This window comes from Equus caballus, chromosome 5 (genome assembly GCF_041296265.1).
Source record: "Equus caballus isolate H_3958 breed thoroughbred chromosome 5, TB-T2T, whole genome shotgun sequence".
In the NCBI taxonomy this organism is placed as follows: Eukaryota; Metazoa; Chordata; class Mammalia; order Perissodactyla; family Equidae; genus Equus; species Equus caballus.
This window is the reverse complement of record NC_091688.1, coordinates 72,393,160-72,411,332: the sequence shown is the minus strand read 5'-3', so window position 1 is coordinate 72,411,332 and position 18,173 is coordinate 72,393,160. Positions and strand designations below refer to the sequence as shown.

Sequence of the window (18,173 nt, the reverse complement as noted above, 5' to 3'; positions counted from 1 at the left end):
CGTAATGGTCTCCTGTTGTAAAAATGGCCCAAGGCCTCTGCCAGTAGAATGTAGGTTTTGTTTTCTAGCAATAATGAATGATCTGCATGGATTTATCCAAATTGTTTTATCCACTTTTCCACGTGACTTGTGACAAATATTCACAACGTGATGACCAGAGTTCAGAGCTGTAGATGGTGGTCGTGAAACCCAGCACATCTGTTCTTGGCCCTTTTAACCATCAGGCCATTCTCTAGATAACCCGGAACTGAATCAAAAAAGCAAACAAGCCCAACCTGACGAGTAATGGAGGGATCTCCCTTCAGCTGAGTGTAGGATTCCTCCACGTCAGTGGGATGTGACTTGAACCGCATGCATCTTTTATTCTTCAGTTTGACACTCTCCTCTAAGAATGTACTTTTCATGAATGAGAGATAGTGAAGTATTGTAATTCAATATTACTTTGACATTCACTATGTTGATGTTCATGTGGACTTACTATTTTTAGCATGATCATTTTTTAAAATTTTGCTTCATTGTTATTTCCTTTAATTTTTTCCTCTGTGACTTTGTCGCTTCTCAGGGAGCAGCACATTTCTTTTTTCCACGTGATAAGAATCGTCGAATTTTTAGTGAAACATGTGACAAGCTTACCAAAGTTTGATTGTGTCCTCCTCTCAGGAAAAATAGTTTTTAACTAAAAAACAATGAAGAGTTTATCCTAGCTTCTTTCTAGAACAAAGGAAAACTGCAAAATATAAGAATCCTGTTTTTTGTAAGCTTTACTTAGCCCCAAGTGCCTCAGGAAAGTATGTGCTCATTAGATTGTTTGTATTTCTCACAACATCTACCACGTGCTTTGCCCGTAGTATGCAAGAAATAAACCTCTCTTAACTAAGTGAGTAAAGTCTGTCATCTTTTTAGTGTGTAACTCCCACAAGGGGTTTTCTTAATGAGTATAGACTGCTTCTGAATTCTCTAATATTGCCCCCCGTTTCTTTGGGCTTGTTATAGAAAAATTTTCAGTTATTTTTCACATCGAATTTCCTATAGCTCAATCTCTATACATAGGAAGTTTCCTGAACTTGTTTGCACTTCTCACTGTGGCTTGATTCTGCCGTAGGTACACTAAACCGAAAGCTTCCATTTAATCAAATGTGAATGACATTTGAATGACTTAGAACCAGTAAAATGTTCCACAGTTTCCAGAGAACCCTGAAAGCATAGCACTACAAACAAAATTGGTTGTATCAAAAGAGGGCACAGGCAACAACTAAAACCAAATTTGTGCGTTTTAATGAGTTGGATTAGGTATTTATTTTATAGGAACAAGTGTTCTAACAATTTTCAAATGAGCCACCTTACTGTTTTTTGTTCTAGAAGAATTCTAAGACAATTTAAACATTATTAAAATATCAAGATAAAAACCTTGATAATGAAGAGAACTCTCCCAAAAGATCAGAACTGTGCATTAGTTGCTCTGAGATGTAAAGTGCTTCTCTGGGTAGTTTCCTTACAGTTTTACTTCTCTTCTCCAGACATATAGCTCTAAGTTGTTATTATTTAAAATACTCATCTGTGCTTGCATGCCATTGGTGTGTCCATGTCACCTCCCGACTTGCCCAAACCACCCAAATTACTGTAGCAAAGTCTCTCTGGAATTTTCAGAGTTTTAGTGCAATCTGGATTCCTATTGACCTCCAAAACTTATTTGATGTCCCCTATGCAAGTGAGTAGTTTTAATGTTTGCATAGCAGCGTACCTCACCCTGCAGGACCATTTGGGACGATGAATGTCTGTATTATTACTGTTGCCTCAGGCCTTCATCTCCTGTATCTCCATCGCCGACCTGTTCTTCCCATTAACCTGATGATCAATACAGACTTTTCTCCCTGTGCCCACATGTAGTCAATGGTCAAAGCCTACTGATTCTGCCTCCCAGCATTTTAGTCTCTTCCCCTCAGTACCCCTGACATCAGGAATTTAATTGTTACTACTGCCCCCAGTCTTCTTCCTCAAGCTCCTTCAGCAATTCTGTTGTCTTCTATTAAAATCCAAACACCTCCAGGGAAACTCCTTTAGGATGTGGCAACTGCCTACCTCTCTCCCCTCATCTTTTGCTATTCCCCAACTCACATTCCAGGTACCAACTTCAATGAACCACCTGCAATTCTTCAGAAAATTTGAAGTACACGTGCTTCTGGGACTGTACACCTGCTGTTTGCTTTATATGAAATGGCCTTGACATTTTTTTTTTAATCCACTTGCTTTTTATTTCTCCCCTTGGGCATGAGTCCTTGAGGGCAAAGTCTATTTCTTCACCATCCATCTTCATTCCTAACAGACTGGATGGATACTGAGTGAATGCTACTGGATAAGCAAGTGAGTGTGAATGAACAAAATCTTCCTTATCACTTTTCATGGTTGTCTCCTTAGTCCCAGTTCAGGTTGACTGGTTTCCTTCCTTCTCGTCCTCCTTTGTTTCTCTTTTAACCATCTTTACATACCTCTGACTCAGGAATCTTTCTGAAGGACACCTCTGCGTCAGAAACCTCCAATGGCTTACCATTTCCTGCAGAATCCATTTCATGTTCAATATCATTTACGCCCTCTAGTGGTCAGTCTCAAGCAGCCTATCCAGCTGCATTCCCGTGTTTCTCCTTGCCCACTTCCAAACTCCAAACCTACCTCTTACCCATTCTTTTGTCACCCTCTGTAGCGTGCCATCTCTGTGGTTTTGTTTATGCCATACACTCATCCAGCTGTTTCCTTGCCCCAGTCACTGCCTAGTGAATTAGCAGTCAAAATGTTCTCTACTTCAGTCAGATTTAATCCTCCATTCTGTATCTTTCTATACCACTTTAGTTTCTTCCTCCATTATGGCATATATCGCACTCTGCTTTGTAGTACAGTGTTTCTCTTTTGTTTTATTTTTGCATATCTGTATTCTAATAGATTATAAACTCCCAGAAGGAAGAGCTGAATCAATTCAACCCTGAAAGCCACAGCCAAGCTAGGCTGGTGCTGTTCAGTGAGTACAGAAAGTGCATGTGCTTTAACTTCGGCAGACCTTGGTTTGAATCTTTATTTTGCCGCAAACAACTATGATCTCTTTCATTTCCTTTTCTCAGTTTTCCAGCTTGTAAAATGAAGATAATAATACCTAATTTGCAACATTATTATGCAGATTAAATGAAATAATTTATGTAAAGTATATAGCTTAATGCAATGGCCCATGGCAGAAATGCAATAAATGGTCATTATTATTGCTGCTGTTACTGGTACTATAGTAGGAACTCAGTGCTGGAAAAGGATATTGTTTGGTTTGCCTGAGCTCTTAGTATTAATGGGTTTCATTTAATTGTGTGGCTAATTTCTAGCTGAATATAACTGAAGCTAGAAATTACTCATTAGCCTTGCTGTTAAATATCTTTTTTTTTGGTTCTTTTTACTATCTCACAATCTTTTATTACTCATTCTGGTATTACAACATCTTCCTGGCAAAAAGAGTTGCTTGCTTTTTCAGTTTTTCCACCAACAGAGAGCCAGATCACTTCCAGTATTTGTGAAAAGAATTATTCAACCTTCAATCCTTTTTAACTCAACCTTTTCCATGCTATTTTGCGTGAGAATTAGGTGTTTGTGCTTATTATCAATTAGAGTTTCTTAGAATTGAAATTATGGGAAGATGGTTCAGTGTGGGGAAATACCTAATGTCTCTTTTCTCCTTTTCGAACTAAAATAATGATGAAATCATCAAAGAAAGAAAAAACTACCCAGATATAGCAACAAAAAAATGAAAAGAATTGATCATATATACTTAAAGCATAAGCATCATCTTCCACACTGGTGAGAATAGATTAAGAAGTGGCACTAGAAATTGACCTAAGACCTGGCCCTGGCAGAGGAATGGCATATTTCCAGAGACCACGATACTGGAAGAGGAGAGGAAATCAGCTTCAGTTTCACCAGCCGATGATGATGATGATGATGGTGATGATGGTGGTGGTGGTGGTAATAGATAATATTTAGTAGGCAAATTGTCAGGCACTGTGTAAATCAATTAATGTTCGTTATCTCATCCAATTTTCATAAAATCCCTGTGGATTAGGTGTTGTTATTTTTATGTTCATTTTACAGATGAAGAAACTACGGTTTCAACGCAGTCTTTTGCAATGTCACATAACTTATAAAAGACAGAAGTGGGACTTAAACTGAGGCCAGTTTAACCTGTTGTCAGCGTTCTTAATCCAATGCTCTGCTCCTGAGGCTACAGACCTTCTTTCTGTAGGTGAGAGTGAGGCCAGGAACAGCTCAGGACCTCTTCTCTAGGCATGCAGTAGCTCTTGGTCAGAGCAGGAGCACCAACCAGCCTGACCACGCCTCCACTGGCTTTTATGAGGGGGAGCTGCAGATTGACAAAGGGAAAATTATTTGTAAATCCTTTAAGGCAGTGACACCATTTTAAGCTCCATCAGGAGGAGGAGGAAGATAGACTATATGATTTAGATACTATGTTTCCTGAAGTCAGTTTCAGTAGAGCACTCTGCCAGAAATTCCACTCCAGTGCATAGGAATTTTAGATGCAAAACCTAAGCTGAGGAGAGTAACAGTGTGGTTACAGTAGGTGTAAGTACCTCCTAGATCCTAGATGTGAGAGAAACATTTTGCTAATAATCTCCATCTGGCTATGAAAATGGCAAGATTCCATCCAACAACCCAGAGGAAGGAGTTCTCTAACCAGCCTTTGGGCTTTTTCCAGCAGGCCCAGATCCTGTTTGAACTTGGCCTTTCAGCAATTTTACTCTTAGCTTACCCCCTAGCATCCACAGCCCACCATTAGACATCCCATTAACATGCTATTACACAAATTCTCTAAGGTTTAGCAAAGTAATTACCCCAAGGAGTGAACAAACCCATAAAGTAATAAATGACCTCACTGAGATAGTTTACAAACAAAACAAGAAGTGAAAATATAAAACACACACCCACACCCATGCTAAACATGAAAGTCAACCTTACTACTGAAATTAATCTCCTATAGGTAATAAAAGCATTAGGTAATACCAAATGTCTATTCTTAGGGAAATAAAATAAAATATGGCTGCAATGAAATAAGGACAGAGAAGTGAAACTCTATAGCAAAAACAATAATCTACACAAATGTTAGAAGCAAATAACATATGTCATTGATTCTAAGACATACATCGTCACATTTTAACATCTCTGAAATGAGAATTTGTTAAATGATAGCCTCTGTCAAATACTTTTACTTAAGCAACAGTGGTAATGTATAATGTCCCTTTTATAACATGAGAGAGAGAGTATCTTTCTCCTGGAATCTTCCTGGCTTTGGATCTCATTCAATAAAATCCAGGAACCTTACCAAGGACTGCGTGGCTCCATAAGACCTGATCACCCACTGCTTCTCTAGCCTCATCTCCTAGGACCTTCCCTCTTTTGTACTCTGCTGCATGCTACAGCCATTCTGGCCTCCTTATTCTCCTTGGACCACCCAGGCCTACTTCCTCCTCTAGGCCATTGACCCTGTTGTTTCCTCTGTGGGGAATGCTTTTCCTACTGAGAACCCCATGGTTCACTCTCATGTTGACTTCAGATATTTATTGAAATGACACTTTCTTATCTGGGCTTTCCCCTGTCATCTTATTTAAAATTGTGTCATCCTGACATTCCTATCTACCTTTGTGCTTCGTTTTTCTTTTTAGCATTTATTATCAACTGACAGTTCATATTTCATTCATCTTCCTTATGGTTTCTCTCCCCAATAGGAGTATAAGCTCTGGTAAAAGCAAGAATTTGTGTCTCTTATCTTCACTACTGAATCTCCAAGTCCTAGAAGAATGCCTAGTATAGAACGCTTAATAAATATATGCTGAATATATGAATAAATATAAGTGTATATAAAATGGGTATAAATATTTATATGAATATAAATATGACAAATACAAAACAAAAACTTGATGAATTACATACTCAACGGTTGGTGGGTGAGCTGGGGAGGAGTTGTAAATATCACACTAAGCCTGTCTAATGGAGCAGGGACTAGGTGTCAGGTGTCTTGAGATATAAACCTTCCTCTGTTACCAGTTGAGTGAAATTTGGCAAATTAATCCCCTGGGCCTCCAGGGCGGGCTACATGATCTGTAGGTATGTTATGTCAGTTAATTGAGCATTCTGCTATAAACAATTGAAAAATGATGACCATAAATAGGAAGCTAAAGTGAACGAAGCTACATCTTGTAACATAAATGTTATCACCACAAACAATAGTGGTAATGAGAGTATTACTGCAAAGTCATTTTGGGATGACTTGTAGTTCGATTTCCTTTGTTTTATAAATAGTGAAATTGAAGCCCAGGGTTTGAGAGACTTAGCCAAGATCAAGTGCTAATTGGTGGCAGACATCAGAACTCGACTCAACTTCTGTAACTGGATCCAGTGTTCTTTTTACTCTTAACTAGTTAGTACACGTGGTAAATACTGGTGATTTTCAAAAAAAAAAAAAAAGAATTCTTCTTAAGCTGTTTGGATATAATGTTCAGGTTGGATATGATGAATTCGCTTAGTGGCAAGAATACATGAGCAATTTTCTCTTTGTGATCTAATTCAGCTTACAGAAGAAATTGGAAAACTTGAAGATAAAGTGGAATGTGCTAATAATGCCCTGAAAGCAGATTGGGAAAGATGGAAACAAAATATGCAAAATGATATCAAGTCAGCATTTACAGATATGGCTGAGGAGAATATCCACTATTATGAGCAGGTAATTAGTGATATTTGATATTGCTTCATTTAAAAAAAGTTATCTTCTCTTTTACTTTCTATCTGTCCCGTGTTGAAAGAGTCTATTAAGGAACCAAGTGTCACATTCAGAAGTCCCTCTGGTGGCTCGGTGCCCGTGGAGTTGCCACTTAGTAGAGTAATGCTAAAACCATCCACTGAAGCCGGTGCGTTCATGTGGAGGGAGGATGGTGAGGTTTCCTTCTTAGACAGTGTGCGCCAAGTGCCTCCTTTAAGCTGAGCCTCACGTGAGAGAGAATTATGCTATGTTTTGTTTTTTCTGTTTTCCCCTTAGTTTCTTATTTTGCAAAGATTTGAATTCTTCGAAAGCACTTGGTAATTCTTCCCAATGAGTCTCCTATCTTATTTCCTTTTCCTCTCCCTTTCTTATATTATAAAGGGTTTGCAAAGTGAGGAAAGAAACAGGTTTGAGAGAGCAGAAAATCACTTCAGGGCTTGCACCCCGTGTCCCTGCCATCCCCACCTTGCCTTCTGTAGCTATTCCAAAAATCAACAAAGCAGCATGCCATTCTATTTTTTTTTTTTAAGTTCAGTTTGGTTTAATGTTTAGTTCAGTTTTTTTTTTTTTTAGTTCAGGAAAGAGCTTAGTCATCATTTTGCTTTTCAAATTATTATTATTTTTTTAAACAACTGCCAGTTCCTCAAGGTAGTTACTATTTTAAATGAGTTTTATGTCATCACTTTCTTCATCCAGCATTTTCTAAACATTTTCTAGAAGATGTATTTTAAACATATATCTTTAACCTTGTTTCTGGCTGAATTAACGTGTGAAATTGGTACATTAGGAAAATTATTTTATGCTTATAGTCTATAAGGCTTATCAGTTTAAAGGTGCTTTAAAGTGGTGTATATTTTGAAAGATTGTCTAACTGATATTGATATTTTCATTCAGCAAGAGTTACTTGAGTCCCTGCTACCACCAGACAGTGTGCTGGGCCCTGGAGAGACCTCAGTCCTCAAGACAAACGCAGCCCCTTTCTCAAGTAGTTAGAGTCAGTGAGAGAAACAGTCAGTTAAAACAAAAGATTATAGTAAAGTATAGTAAGTTCCAGGATAGAAAGACATTGCAGGGGCATCTAACCTAATCTAGAAGGAATGAGGAAGCTTCTTCAGAGGATATGTTTAAGCTGAGATCTGAATGATGAATAGGAGGTAGCCAGTTAAAGATGTGAGAAAAAGGGGCCAGCCCCTGGCCGAGTGGTTAAGTTCATGTGCTCCCCTTCAGCAGCCCAGAGTTTCACCGGTTCGGATCCTGGGCGTGGACATGGGACCACTTGTCAGGCCATGTTGAGGCGGTGCCCCACATGCCACAACTAGAAGGACCTGCAACTAAGATATACAACTATGTACCAGGGGGATTTGAGGAGATAAAGCAGGAAAAAAAAAAGGATGTGAGAAAGAGAGTTCCAGGCAGAGCGAACACATGCCCAAAAGCCTAGAAGAGAGAGAGCACGTGTTTAACCGAGGTTCTTTTTTGGAGGATGGAGGAGTGGAGGTGGTGTTGATTTGAAAAGTGAGACTTGTGGGGGAGGAAAAAATTTTCTTCCACCCTCTTAGGGTCTCTGGCTGGGTCTGAAAATTAAACTGCCAAAGTATATTAACAGGAGAAAAGCGTACAAGTTGATTTAAAGTAAGGTCTTTGTGACGTGGGAGCCTTCATGAGGAAATGAAGACCAGAAGAACAGACCTGAGTAGTTTTATGCTAAATTAGATGAAGAGTGGGAAATGGTCTAGAAATACGACAGGTTAAGGAGTATGAGGTAATTGTAATAAACTGGAAGAAACTTAGCAAACAGTTGTTTCTTCTTCTCCGTGTGCCTTTGTCTTCAGAGATAAGGATGCTCCTTTCCTCCCGTAGAGGGAGGGCACCTCTCACAGGAGGGTTGGATGACCTGCTTCTAGTGATAAGGGTTGGAGGAAGGTCAAAGTGACATTCCTGCTTCTGCCATTTTCCCAAGCTCTTTCAGCTTAAAATATTCAATATGCCAAGGTGCCATATTTTGGGGTAGCATGCCCTGAACCCCAGTAGCTGAAGAGGGCCTTGTAAGTTTGGTCCTTTATCTTTTCCTCTAAGGGAAATGGGAAATGTCATTGAAGAGTTTTCAGCAGAGAAGTGACCGTATCTTTTGGACTTGCCTTTTAGAAAGATCACTGTGGCTGTCTCTGGGTCAGCGTGGAGCAAAGCTGGATGTGATGAGACTGGTTAGGTGACCATGGTGGCAGCAAAGATAGAGATATGAACTGATAGAAACGTTTCCTGGCAGGGGGCTGGAGACTGGTGAACAGATTCAAGTGTTTTATTTTTAGTAGGTGGGATTGGAAAAATCATTTCTACCTCTCCTTAATTTTTTATTCTACTTTAACAAACAGGTAAATCCAAGTATCTAAAAGGAATTTCACATAAATCTCAGATTTTCAAATAATTTAAAATATTTCTATTGAGTAAAGTACATTTGCCACCATAGACTTTATTGCCACGTAACTGTTTAAATCGACAGAAATACCTTTCCCTCTCCTTTACCATAGAACTTCTCCACACTGACATTATAGGATTGTTATGACAATCAACTGAAATAATTTATAAGAAAATGTCTTGAAAATTAGACTATACAATATATTATAAGTGATTATGATTGTAAAACATGACTATATTAGGGTGTAAAAATCACATGACAAATGCACCTGCTGTATTTTCCTTTAAATGAAAAGGTCTGCAAAACTTTTCAAAGTTTGGATGTTTTATTTTTTTAAGAGAAAATGTTCATGGCAATTCCATGGAACTCCAACTGAAATTTTTGGGTTTTGACTATACCTATCACATGAATACATATTTTTGTCATTCTCATAGATTGAATTCAGTTTACGCAAACTGTTTTCTTAGAAACAGTTAAATTAGCATCGCTGTGCCATATTGCCATATTGCAAATTTTGTTCTTCACAGCAGTTTATATCAGTATGTTTTTAACTCTTTCCTCCAAGTGAATTATATTTCTAAATGTTACTAAAAATGTATCAGGTATATTACATCTTGGATGTATAATTTTTGGAGGAATCATTCGTTTTCTTTATTATAACTTCAAAAGACCCCTACAGCTCTAGTTATTTGTTAGTTTTTTCCTGAGTGAATAACTTTTAACTTTGGCATGTCAGCAGCATAATCAGGAAGTTGGAGCCCTTAAATAATCAAGACTTCCTAATTAGCACACAGACTGTGTGGCCTGAAACAGCAACAGTCTGCTGTTATCTGTTAACTTCAGAATATCTCAGATATACAGGGAAGTGATATGTTCCAGAATCTTTACATTTCCTTTTTAATTTAATCACACTCTTATGGAAAGCAGTTTTTTTTCTTTTCGTCAACATTTGCAAAGATAAATCTCCAAAGAGGTTTGTGCCTAGTGTGATAGATGAAATGGGGTATAAACATTTGCCTTTAGACTTACTTTTATGAAGTGAAATGGTCATAGCTTGTTTATAACTAAAATTTAAATATCAAAGTGGCAGAGAAAAATCAGTTCATAAATTTGAGATATAGGTCTGTATCAGAGGTCAATTATTCTCATATTGAAATGTTCATAGATGTGTGAATTTACTTGGAGACATTCGACACCAAGTATAAAACAGATATCTCCAGATAAACTTTGAATGGGTAAAATGATGTTTTTCCCATTTTATCCTATATGACCAGTAATTAAGAATCAATTTGAGTCTTCTTTTAAAAAACATGAATAACAAAATGATAAAACCAAAAGTCCGATTGAACATAGGTAAATAATTTAAAAGTATATAGGTGCCCAAATAACTGAACAAAATTATCTCCTGCTAAAATAGATGCTAAAACCGTAAGATAGAACGTGTTGGATAAAGTGCATGTACGTTTTCTAATTGTTACCTGGTAGGTGGAAAAGAGTATCTGTTTTCTTTCTTGTTGATACTGATGATGATGATGATGGTAATGATGAAGAAATTTGAAAGGTCGTGATCCTTGGCAGGTATTACAGATTGAAAGAATATACTCTTTGAAAGTTTAATTTTAATATTATAATCATGCAAATATCACGCAGTGTTAATTTTTGCCAAATAAAGCAGTTTATGTAATGTTATGTGAATGTAATACTTAAAGTAACATAATTTATTCATTTGCACAGTTTATTTTAGAATTATTACTGAATGGATAGAAGTCCTTTTTTCATAGCCTCATTTTTCTGGTTATAAGATTACTACATGCTCATTGAAAACAAAAACAACAAATTAAGTACACTAACGTATAAAGAAGAAATAAAGAATACCCATAACCTTTTCTCCTAGCAAGAGGTACATTTAAATAGTTATAGAGAAATAATTTGCTATGCTAAGATTAAAATATTTTTAAATTTCTGCATGACCCTTTCTGAATGTGTCAACATAAAACTATATTTTTTGTGTGTCATGATGATTACAGTGGATATATATTATTTTGAGTTCTATATTTCTCTCTTGTTTATACTTTTCCATATAATGACATAATCTTCATATAATACATCATGTTAATATACTTTTATTAGCATAGATAACTACTAATAATTGAGCATTTATGTTATTTCTCTTTTTTTGCTCTCATCAATAATACTATTGAAAATAATTATGAACATTAGATTTTAAAAACTTTCTTAATAAGAATTTCAAGAAATTACCATGTCAGAAGTCACTTCATTTCAAATACTTCCAATCTTATTTAAGAGTGTCATTTACCTTATGTAAAATCATTCATTTAAGATTTTATTAGCATCAAAACCATGTGCCAAGCACTTTGGAGCATCCACATTCAAATTTAAATCTTGCCGTTAGGAGGTTACAGTTTATTAGGGGAGAATAATATGTATATATATTTTTCACTTGATTAATACGACTTTATAGTGTATTAATTTTTTTAATGGAGGATCATTTAGTTTTATTTACTTGAATTGTACTGAACAGACGTAATAGAAGGATTCTGTCCTTACCGAATAATACAAATACGTGTATCTACATGGAAATCTAGCAGGCAGAAAAACAATTACAGTGTAGGATATTATCTGGAAAATAAAAAAGGAAAGAAACAAAATCATTATAAGGGTACAGTATCTAGCCCAACGAATAATACAGCTACTGCTTTCCTAAAATCTGATTGCAGCTATTTATAGACCACTTAAAAATTACAGAAATTTTAACAAATTAGGCATCACAGCAGGTCTTCCACGTAATCAGTAGTGGATGAGCATCGGCTGTCCAGAAAGTTCTTCCAGTGTAGTTGTATTTATTGAGGAATTTATTCTTTGTCATGTTGGGGAATGGAAACATAAATTCTAATGAAACAGTTTGTTTTAAATTCAGCGTTGCGCTACATACTTTGGGACGTTTTGTAAATTTTGTGAATATTTAAAACACTCTGGTCCACATAAAGAGAGTTCCCACACATTGTCATTTTAAGAGGTTTATTCATATGGATGATGATTATAGAACTGCCAGTTAAGCAAGATTCTTATGGGTGGCTCTTAGATTTCTGTTTGAAATTTCATTCTTTTTTCAAAAACTGAGAATCCGATAGGTCATGGACTTTCCGCTCATCTACATGAATTCACAAGAGCAATGAGAGGGGATAGCTCCCCTAGGCTTAATTCTATCCAACAGGGAAGAATTGTTAGGTAACATGGCAGAAACCTGGGCAGAAAGTACCGTTTTCAAAATCTGAGAGGTCAAAGCAAAGGAATGAAACCCTGGCCATTCTCAGTCTTATTCCCTAGAATTTAGTAAAGTGGTTTAAAAAAATTACAGAAAACTCAGTTATAATTTCAAAGTTACAGACCCAAGAAGAGAATATGACATAAGAGGAATGACAATTCTGAAAAGAAAAACAGTGGAGCACTAAAGAATCAGATATGATGACACCTTTGGACCATAGACCATGAAAGGCAGAGGCGTAGAGAGAGGGATACAGTCAAAGATGAATCCAGAAGAAATGGACAGTGTCAGGGAGGGCACATTTCAGGAGGAAGTGAGGTTTTGGGGCACAAAAGTGAGTACTAAAGTCAAATGGAAGTATGTGTGAGCAGCCTCTTTTGGAAGCAGAAAATTAGTAAGTAGTAAGCTCTAATAAACTTAGTAAAATGAATTGCTAATGGAAACCATGTTATGGAAACTGAGAAAACAGAACTACTTCATTTCTATTTCACTTCTCCTCGTTTTCTCCATCAAGGTGAATGAAAATATAAGTTGAAAGATTTAAGCAAATATAAATAGAAGGCAACTAAAATCCAGTGTATTTGAAGAAAGACTAAAACAACAGCTGTCCACTGCCACAAAAAGAGAAAGCTGGGGGTGTACTTTTTCCAATGAGCAGTACGGAAGCCCTTACTTTAGCAGCCCCAAAGCAACGGTTACAAAGCACTAGTTGAAGCCTTTAATTCTAAACTGCCTTATGTAGGGAAGATCGACAGACTTCTGCTCGCTCAGCAGAAACGCACGCCACTTTTCTTTTGTAGGTGAATACTCAAATCAGCTCCAGAGAAGGTTTTGGGGAATACCGGAACAATGACATCTGTTTGCAGAATAGTTAACCTCTGCAATTTCTGATACACACGAAACACCATTGCCTAATACTGCTCAACTCTTTGTGAACAGCCGTTCTTGTAGAGAGAAGGATAGACATGGTAGAGCATTTACCCATATAGAGTTATTTAGTATAATTTTGATCCCAAGGAATGACAGGTAGTTTTTGAGCTTTCCTTTGAAATGTTGGGACAAAGGCGTGGTAAATGGTCTGTATTGAACCATTTAAATTATTTTTTATATTGACAATCTCTTAGAATGAAACTGAGTAAACAGATACTTTCTTTACAGTTAATGTGTCTCAACTCCCTTTCCTAATCATAAGAACAAAGAAGTTGGTTAGAGCTGGAATAATTCAGAGTTGTCTAGCACAGGGAGTTTTGAAGCCATATCAGGGTAGTTTTCTTTTTACAATCGTGCCTCATAACGTTTACTAAAGCTGATAACTGACCTAACCCCTAGGACTCAGGAAGACAAATTTCCTGGTGTTTTTAAAAGAGCCTTTCAGAAAAAAGCAGTCTGTATCTTTGGAACTCTTTGAAGAATGTTTCAGAACTACATTCTACACCCTAGGGTTGAATAGATTCCCATTATGTGTAGGCTAGATTTCCTGGAAAGCAAACACACCAGCTTGAGAGGCTGAGATGCTTAGATATTTACTCAACCTAACCATTTTTATACTAGTGAAATTTTCCAATCCATTGCATTCTTGTACTCACATTATCTGCTTTCTTACTCACTGAGAGGCACTAACTGGAAGCCTGATTGTCTGGATTAGCAAATTCAGGCTATATCACACCACTTTTCTATGCACCATCCAGTTCATTTAGGATGGTCACGTTCTTCAAAAGGAAAACATCGAGTTTTCATCTTCATGCCATTAAATGGTAATCCATTGAATACCTAGGAGCTTTCCCCTTTGTATTTTTAGTAAAGAGAAAAACACTACTGATTTTTTAATGATTAATCTGTCCATCTTTTTACCATCTATGCCGTGGAAATGATTTTCTGGTGAGTGATCAGTTCTTATTTCAAATAGAATCTAAAGGTACACAGTAATAATTATGAGAGCAAGGGAAACAGAGATGGAATAATCTTGTGTCATCCTAAGACTTTAAAACTTTGTATTCTTACTGTCTGATGAGAAGCTTCACCATTGATTATGGAAACAAAATCATCAATAATGCTTGCACTGCTCCTGGGAGGCTATTATGGTCCTCTATATTGGTTGATTTGGGAGGTGGGGTGCATCTTTGGAGATTAGCTACCACAGAGGCCAGGAGGCTGCCTTCTCTGTTTGGTAGATTGTACCGGGAATCTTGGATAAGTGAAGAGGCAAGAATTACAAGCTGAGCTGGGGGAAATCTACATTAAAGACATTTTATAAATAATGTTTTTTAATTGGCTATCACAAAGCTCAGAGGAAGTTCCTGGGCATTGTTCTTTGTGTCTCTATTGCTTGTAGATTTGGGGACATAGTTGATGACACAATCATTTACTGCCATTGATTTTACTTTGGTTGTTATTAGGTGTGACAACTTGATGGCCGAGTGCCTTCCATCTAGGTTGTACTGTTCCACTTTATTGGGGAAGATGAGCAATATACTTTAGCGCATTTAAGTTTCTAAGAAACTCTTTAGGAACAAAACCTGTTCAGCTTTGTTTAATGTCAGATTTATTTGCTCACAGAGGCCATTTATGGAATAAATGTCTGAAATATTCTCTAGAAAACACTTAGGGAGCTGATAGAAATGTAAGGCTTCTCATGCTCATTAGAGCCTTATTGTAAAACCGTCTGAAGAAGTTTAGGTAACTATGAACTCTTGACACAGTAAATTTCAATTCCACTTGGCTTAAAAGACCTCTTTGTTGTAGTCAACTACCTTTTGCACTTATACCTCAATAATTTGATGCAGCTTTTCAGTGATACAGATGAATACTCCTCTATCATGGCAAATAAGAAAGTAAATATGACCCTCTACGTTGATGACAAGGTCCTGCTTTCATATTCCAAGCAGTAAATCTACCTCTATCTAGTGTTTTTCTGAAGACATCTTTATACTCAAGCCAAAATTATTTTGCAGTAAGATTATCTTCAGTAGGTAGAATGATGATACACTTCGTAGAGGTCAGCTCATTTAATTTATGAGATCTTTATCTCAGTGACCACATTGAAATTTGCTTTTTCAAAATTTTAGTTTTATGAGAGTCATATTAAGGTCTTGTTATGTTAGAAGACACTTCTAACTAGAAAAAAAAGGAGAGAGAGCAAAGTAATTATTTCCATTTTTGACCAGCTATCCCAAATACTGAATTCAGTCCTGATGATGCATTTTGAGAGTAACGTTGACAAACTAAGATGTAGATGTAAGATCTAGTCAGCATAAGGTTATATGATGATGTTGGTCTTAGAAATGCATCTTCATCGAAGGAATTGGAAAAGAAGAAAGGTATTTGGAAAGCAGTCATGGAAAGAGTACATATTTTATTGTTACTTCAGAGAACATTTCTAGAATCAATTCTTGGACATTGTGTAATACGAACTCACAAAAAAAGAATTATTTCCTATGAATTAAAATTTCCTATGAATTAAATTGTATTGAATTGCATTGCCAAGAAATAAGTTCCCTGCCACTGGGAGTTTTTAAGCAATTGTTGAATAGTGTAAATCAGCAGTTCTGTCTATACTAGAGTATCTCAATGCATTTTATAGAAAATTAGTTTTTTGTAATTTTAATAAATGTTAACCTTGAAAGAAAAGATTCTGTAGTTGAATAAGTTTGGATTAAATAAAGATAAACAGGTTTATTTAAAGAAGTTCTCAGCATCTTTTACGGGCTTATAGGGTTTGTGATTCTGGAGACATAATTTCCTTGAGTAGATCAGCAATTCTTGCAGGATTAGCATATCATGGAACACAGTTTGGGAAACCTTGAGCAGTTATCTTGATGTCTAAAGTAATGCGACTGAAAGTGTGGACTGATGCCCAGTCCATAAGCTGTTTATTACAGATTCAGAAGAAGACGAATTCAGAACTTGAAAGCAATCAATTAAAATCTTCCATAGCAATTAGACATCCCCATCACATCCAAGTCTGTAATTAGTAGACTCGTTTTGTTGAACAAGGTATTGGCCAATTTGGGTATTGTCCAGCTTTTGTGGTGATCTCATGTGGCATGAATTGCAGACTAGCCATGCTTAGTAGCATCACCTAATGCTCCTTAGCAGATTGAAAGAAAAAGATGTGTTCTTCACCACAGATAGTTTGAGAAGCACTGCTATAAAATTCCTTGTGTTTTCTAAGAGTCTGTTCATCTCTTACACTTAACATAGGTAGTGTCTTTTCTCATTTAAAAGTTTATAATCTAGGGCCAGCCCAGTGGCTCAGCAGTTAAGTTTGCACCTTCCACTTTGCCAGCCCAGGGTTCACCAGTTCGGGTCCTTGGTGTGGACCCATGCACCACTTGTCAAACATGCTGTGGCAGGTGTCCCACATATAAAGAAAAAATAGAGGAACATGAGCAGGGGTGTTAGCTCAGGGCCAGTCTTCCTCAACAAAAAGTGGAGGATGGGTGGAAGATGTTAGCTCAGGGCTAATCTTCCTCAAAAAAAAAAAAGTTTATAATCTATTTGGGGCCAGCCTGGTGGCATAGTGGTTAAGTTCGCATGCTCCACTTCCACAGCCCAGGGTTTGCAGGTTCGGATCCCAGGCTCAGACCTACGTACCACTTATCAAGCCATGCTGTGGAAGGTGTACCACATATAAAATAGAGGAAGATGGGCACACATGTTAACTCAGGGCCAATCTTCCCCAGGAAAAAGAGGAGGTTTGGTGGTGGATGTTAGTTCAAGGCTAATCTTCCTCACCAAAAGAAAAAAAGGTCTATAATCTACTTAATATTCAAGTATTATAGAAAGTATGTAAACACAGTCAATTATAGAATTCATTTTAAATGCAGCACAATATGATTTTTATTTACTTCTAAGGAAACCTTAAAGTTAAGTGTTTGTCATTTTTAGAGTTCTAAAGTATTATGAAATGAACTATTCTGTTGTTTTATTAAGTGAAGATTTCTGCTCTGAATTGCATAGTCAAAAGCCATAGCTACAGCTCATATTTCCACATAACTATGGACATCTTTTATTATGTTTCATATGTCTTAAAGATTTTTGTTGTTTTGCAGATTTTCACTTTCTTAAAGACTTCTGTTAAAATTTTCACCAATCTCGTATATTCTGTGATATAATTATTTCTCAATTAATCTGTACAAATGAAATTGAGCTTAGCTGTGAAATGGACAGTTATGCCATAGCACAGACATTCTGTGCCTCTTCCCACCCTTAGACAAGATAAGTTTTTCTCAAGATAATTAGGGATTTGAATAGGAGATTACATAGTGTAATGAAATAATTTCTAAAAATATCTAGTTTCTGAATCAAGGACTTTCATCTTATTGTGCTTTATAGATGACAAACTATAAACTATGGCTGTTCCTGTAAAGAAAAGGAAGAAATTATTTAAAACACACACATGAACATGCACACACTGTGTGATATAAAATTTTGGAGAAAGAAGACAGGTTTACTAATAAAACAAAAGTTAAAGTTGGCTATCAGGATGCCTGCCACTAGATCTTACTCATAGCCTCTCTAAACCCAGGTTTCCAATCAATCAAACAGGGGTATTGATACTCCTTCCCTTCCTCCACCCTCATCCACACACACCCCTCACAACTCTTTAGGAGAATAAAATTAGATAATTTATGTGAAATGCTTTGAAATAATGCACTTAAATATCATAGCTG

At 36.7% G+C, this 18,173-nt stretch overlaps 1 protein-coding gene across 4 annotated transcripts in view; it reads left to right on the top strand.

Moving 5' to 3' along the window:
* Window positions 1–18,173, top strand: part of SNX7 (sorting nexin 7) — a 173,767-nt gene that overhangs the window by 65,853 nt on the left and 89,741 nt on the right. For 3 of the 4 annotated variants that reach the window (XM_070267274.1, XM_023641565.2, XM_070267273.1), the window contains exon 8: window positions 6,611–6,763. The exons of the other annotated variant lie outside the window; for it this stretch is intronic. In XM_070267274.1, coding sequence (XP_070123375.1) covers window positions 6,611–6,763 — 153 coding nt within the window. The remainder of the gene's footprint in view (window positions 1–6,610; window positions 6,764–18,173) is intronic. 4 annotated transcript variants of the gene reach the window in all.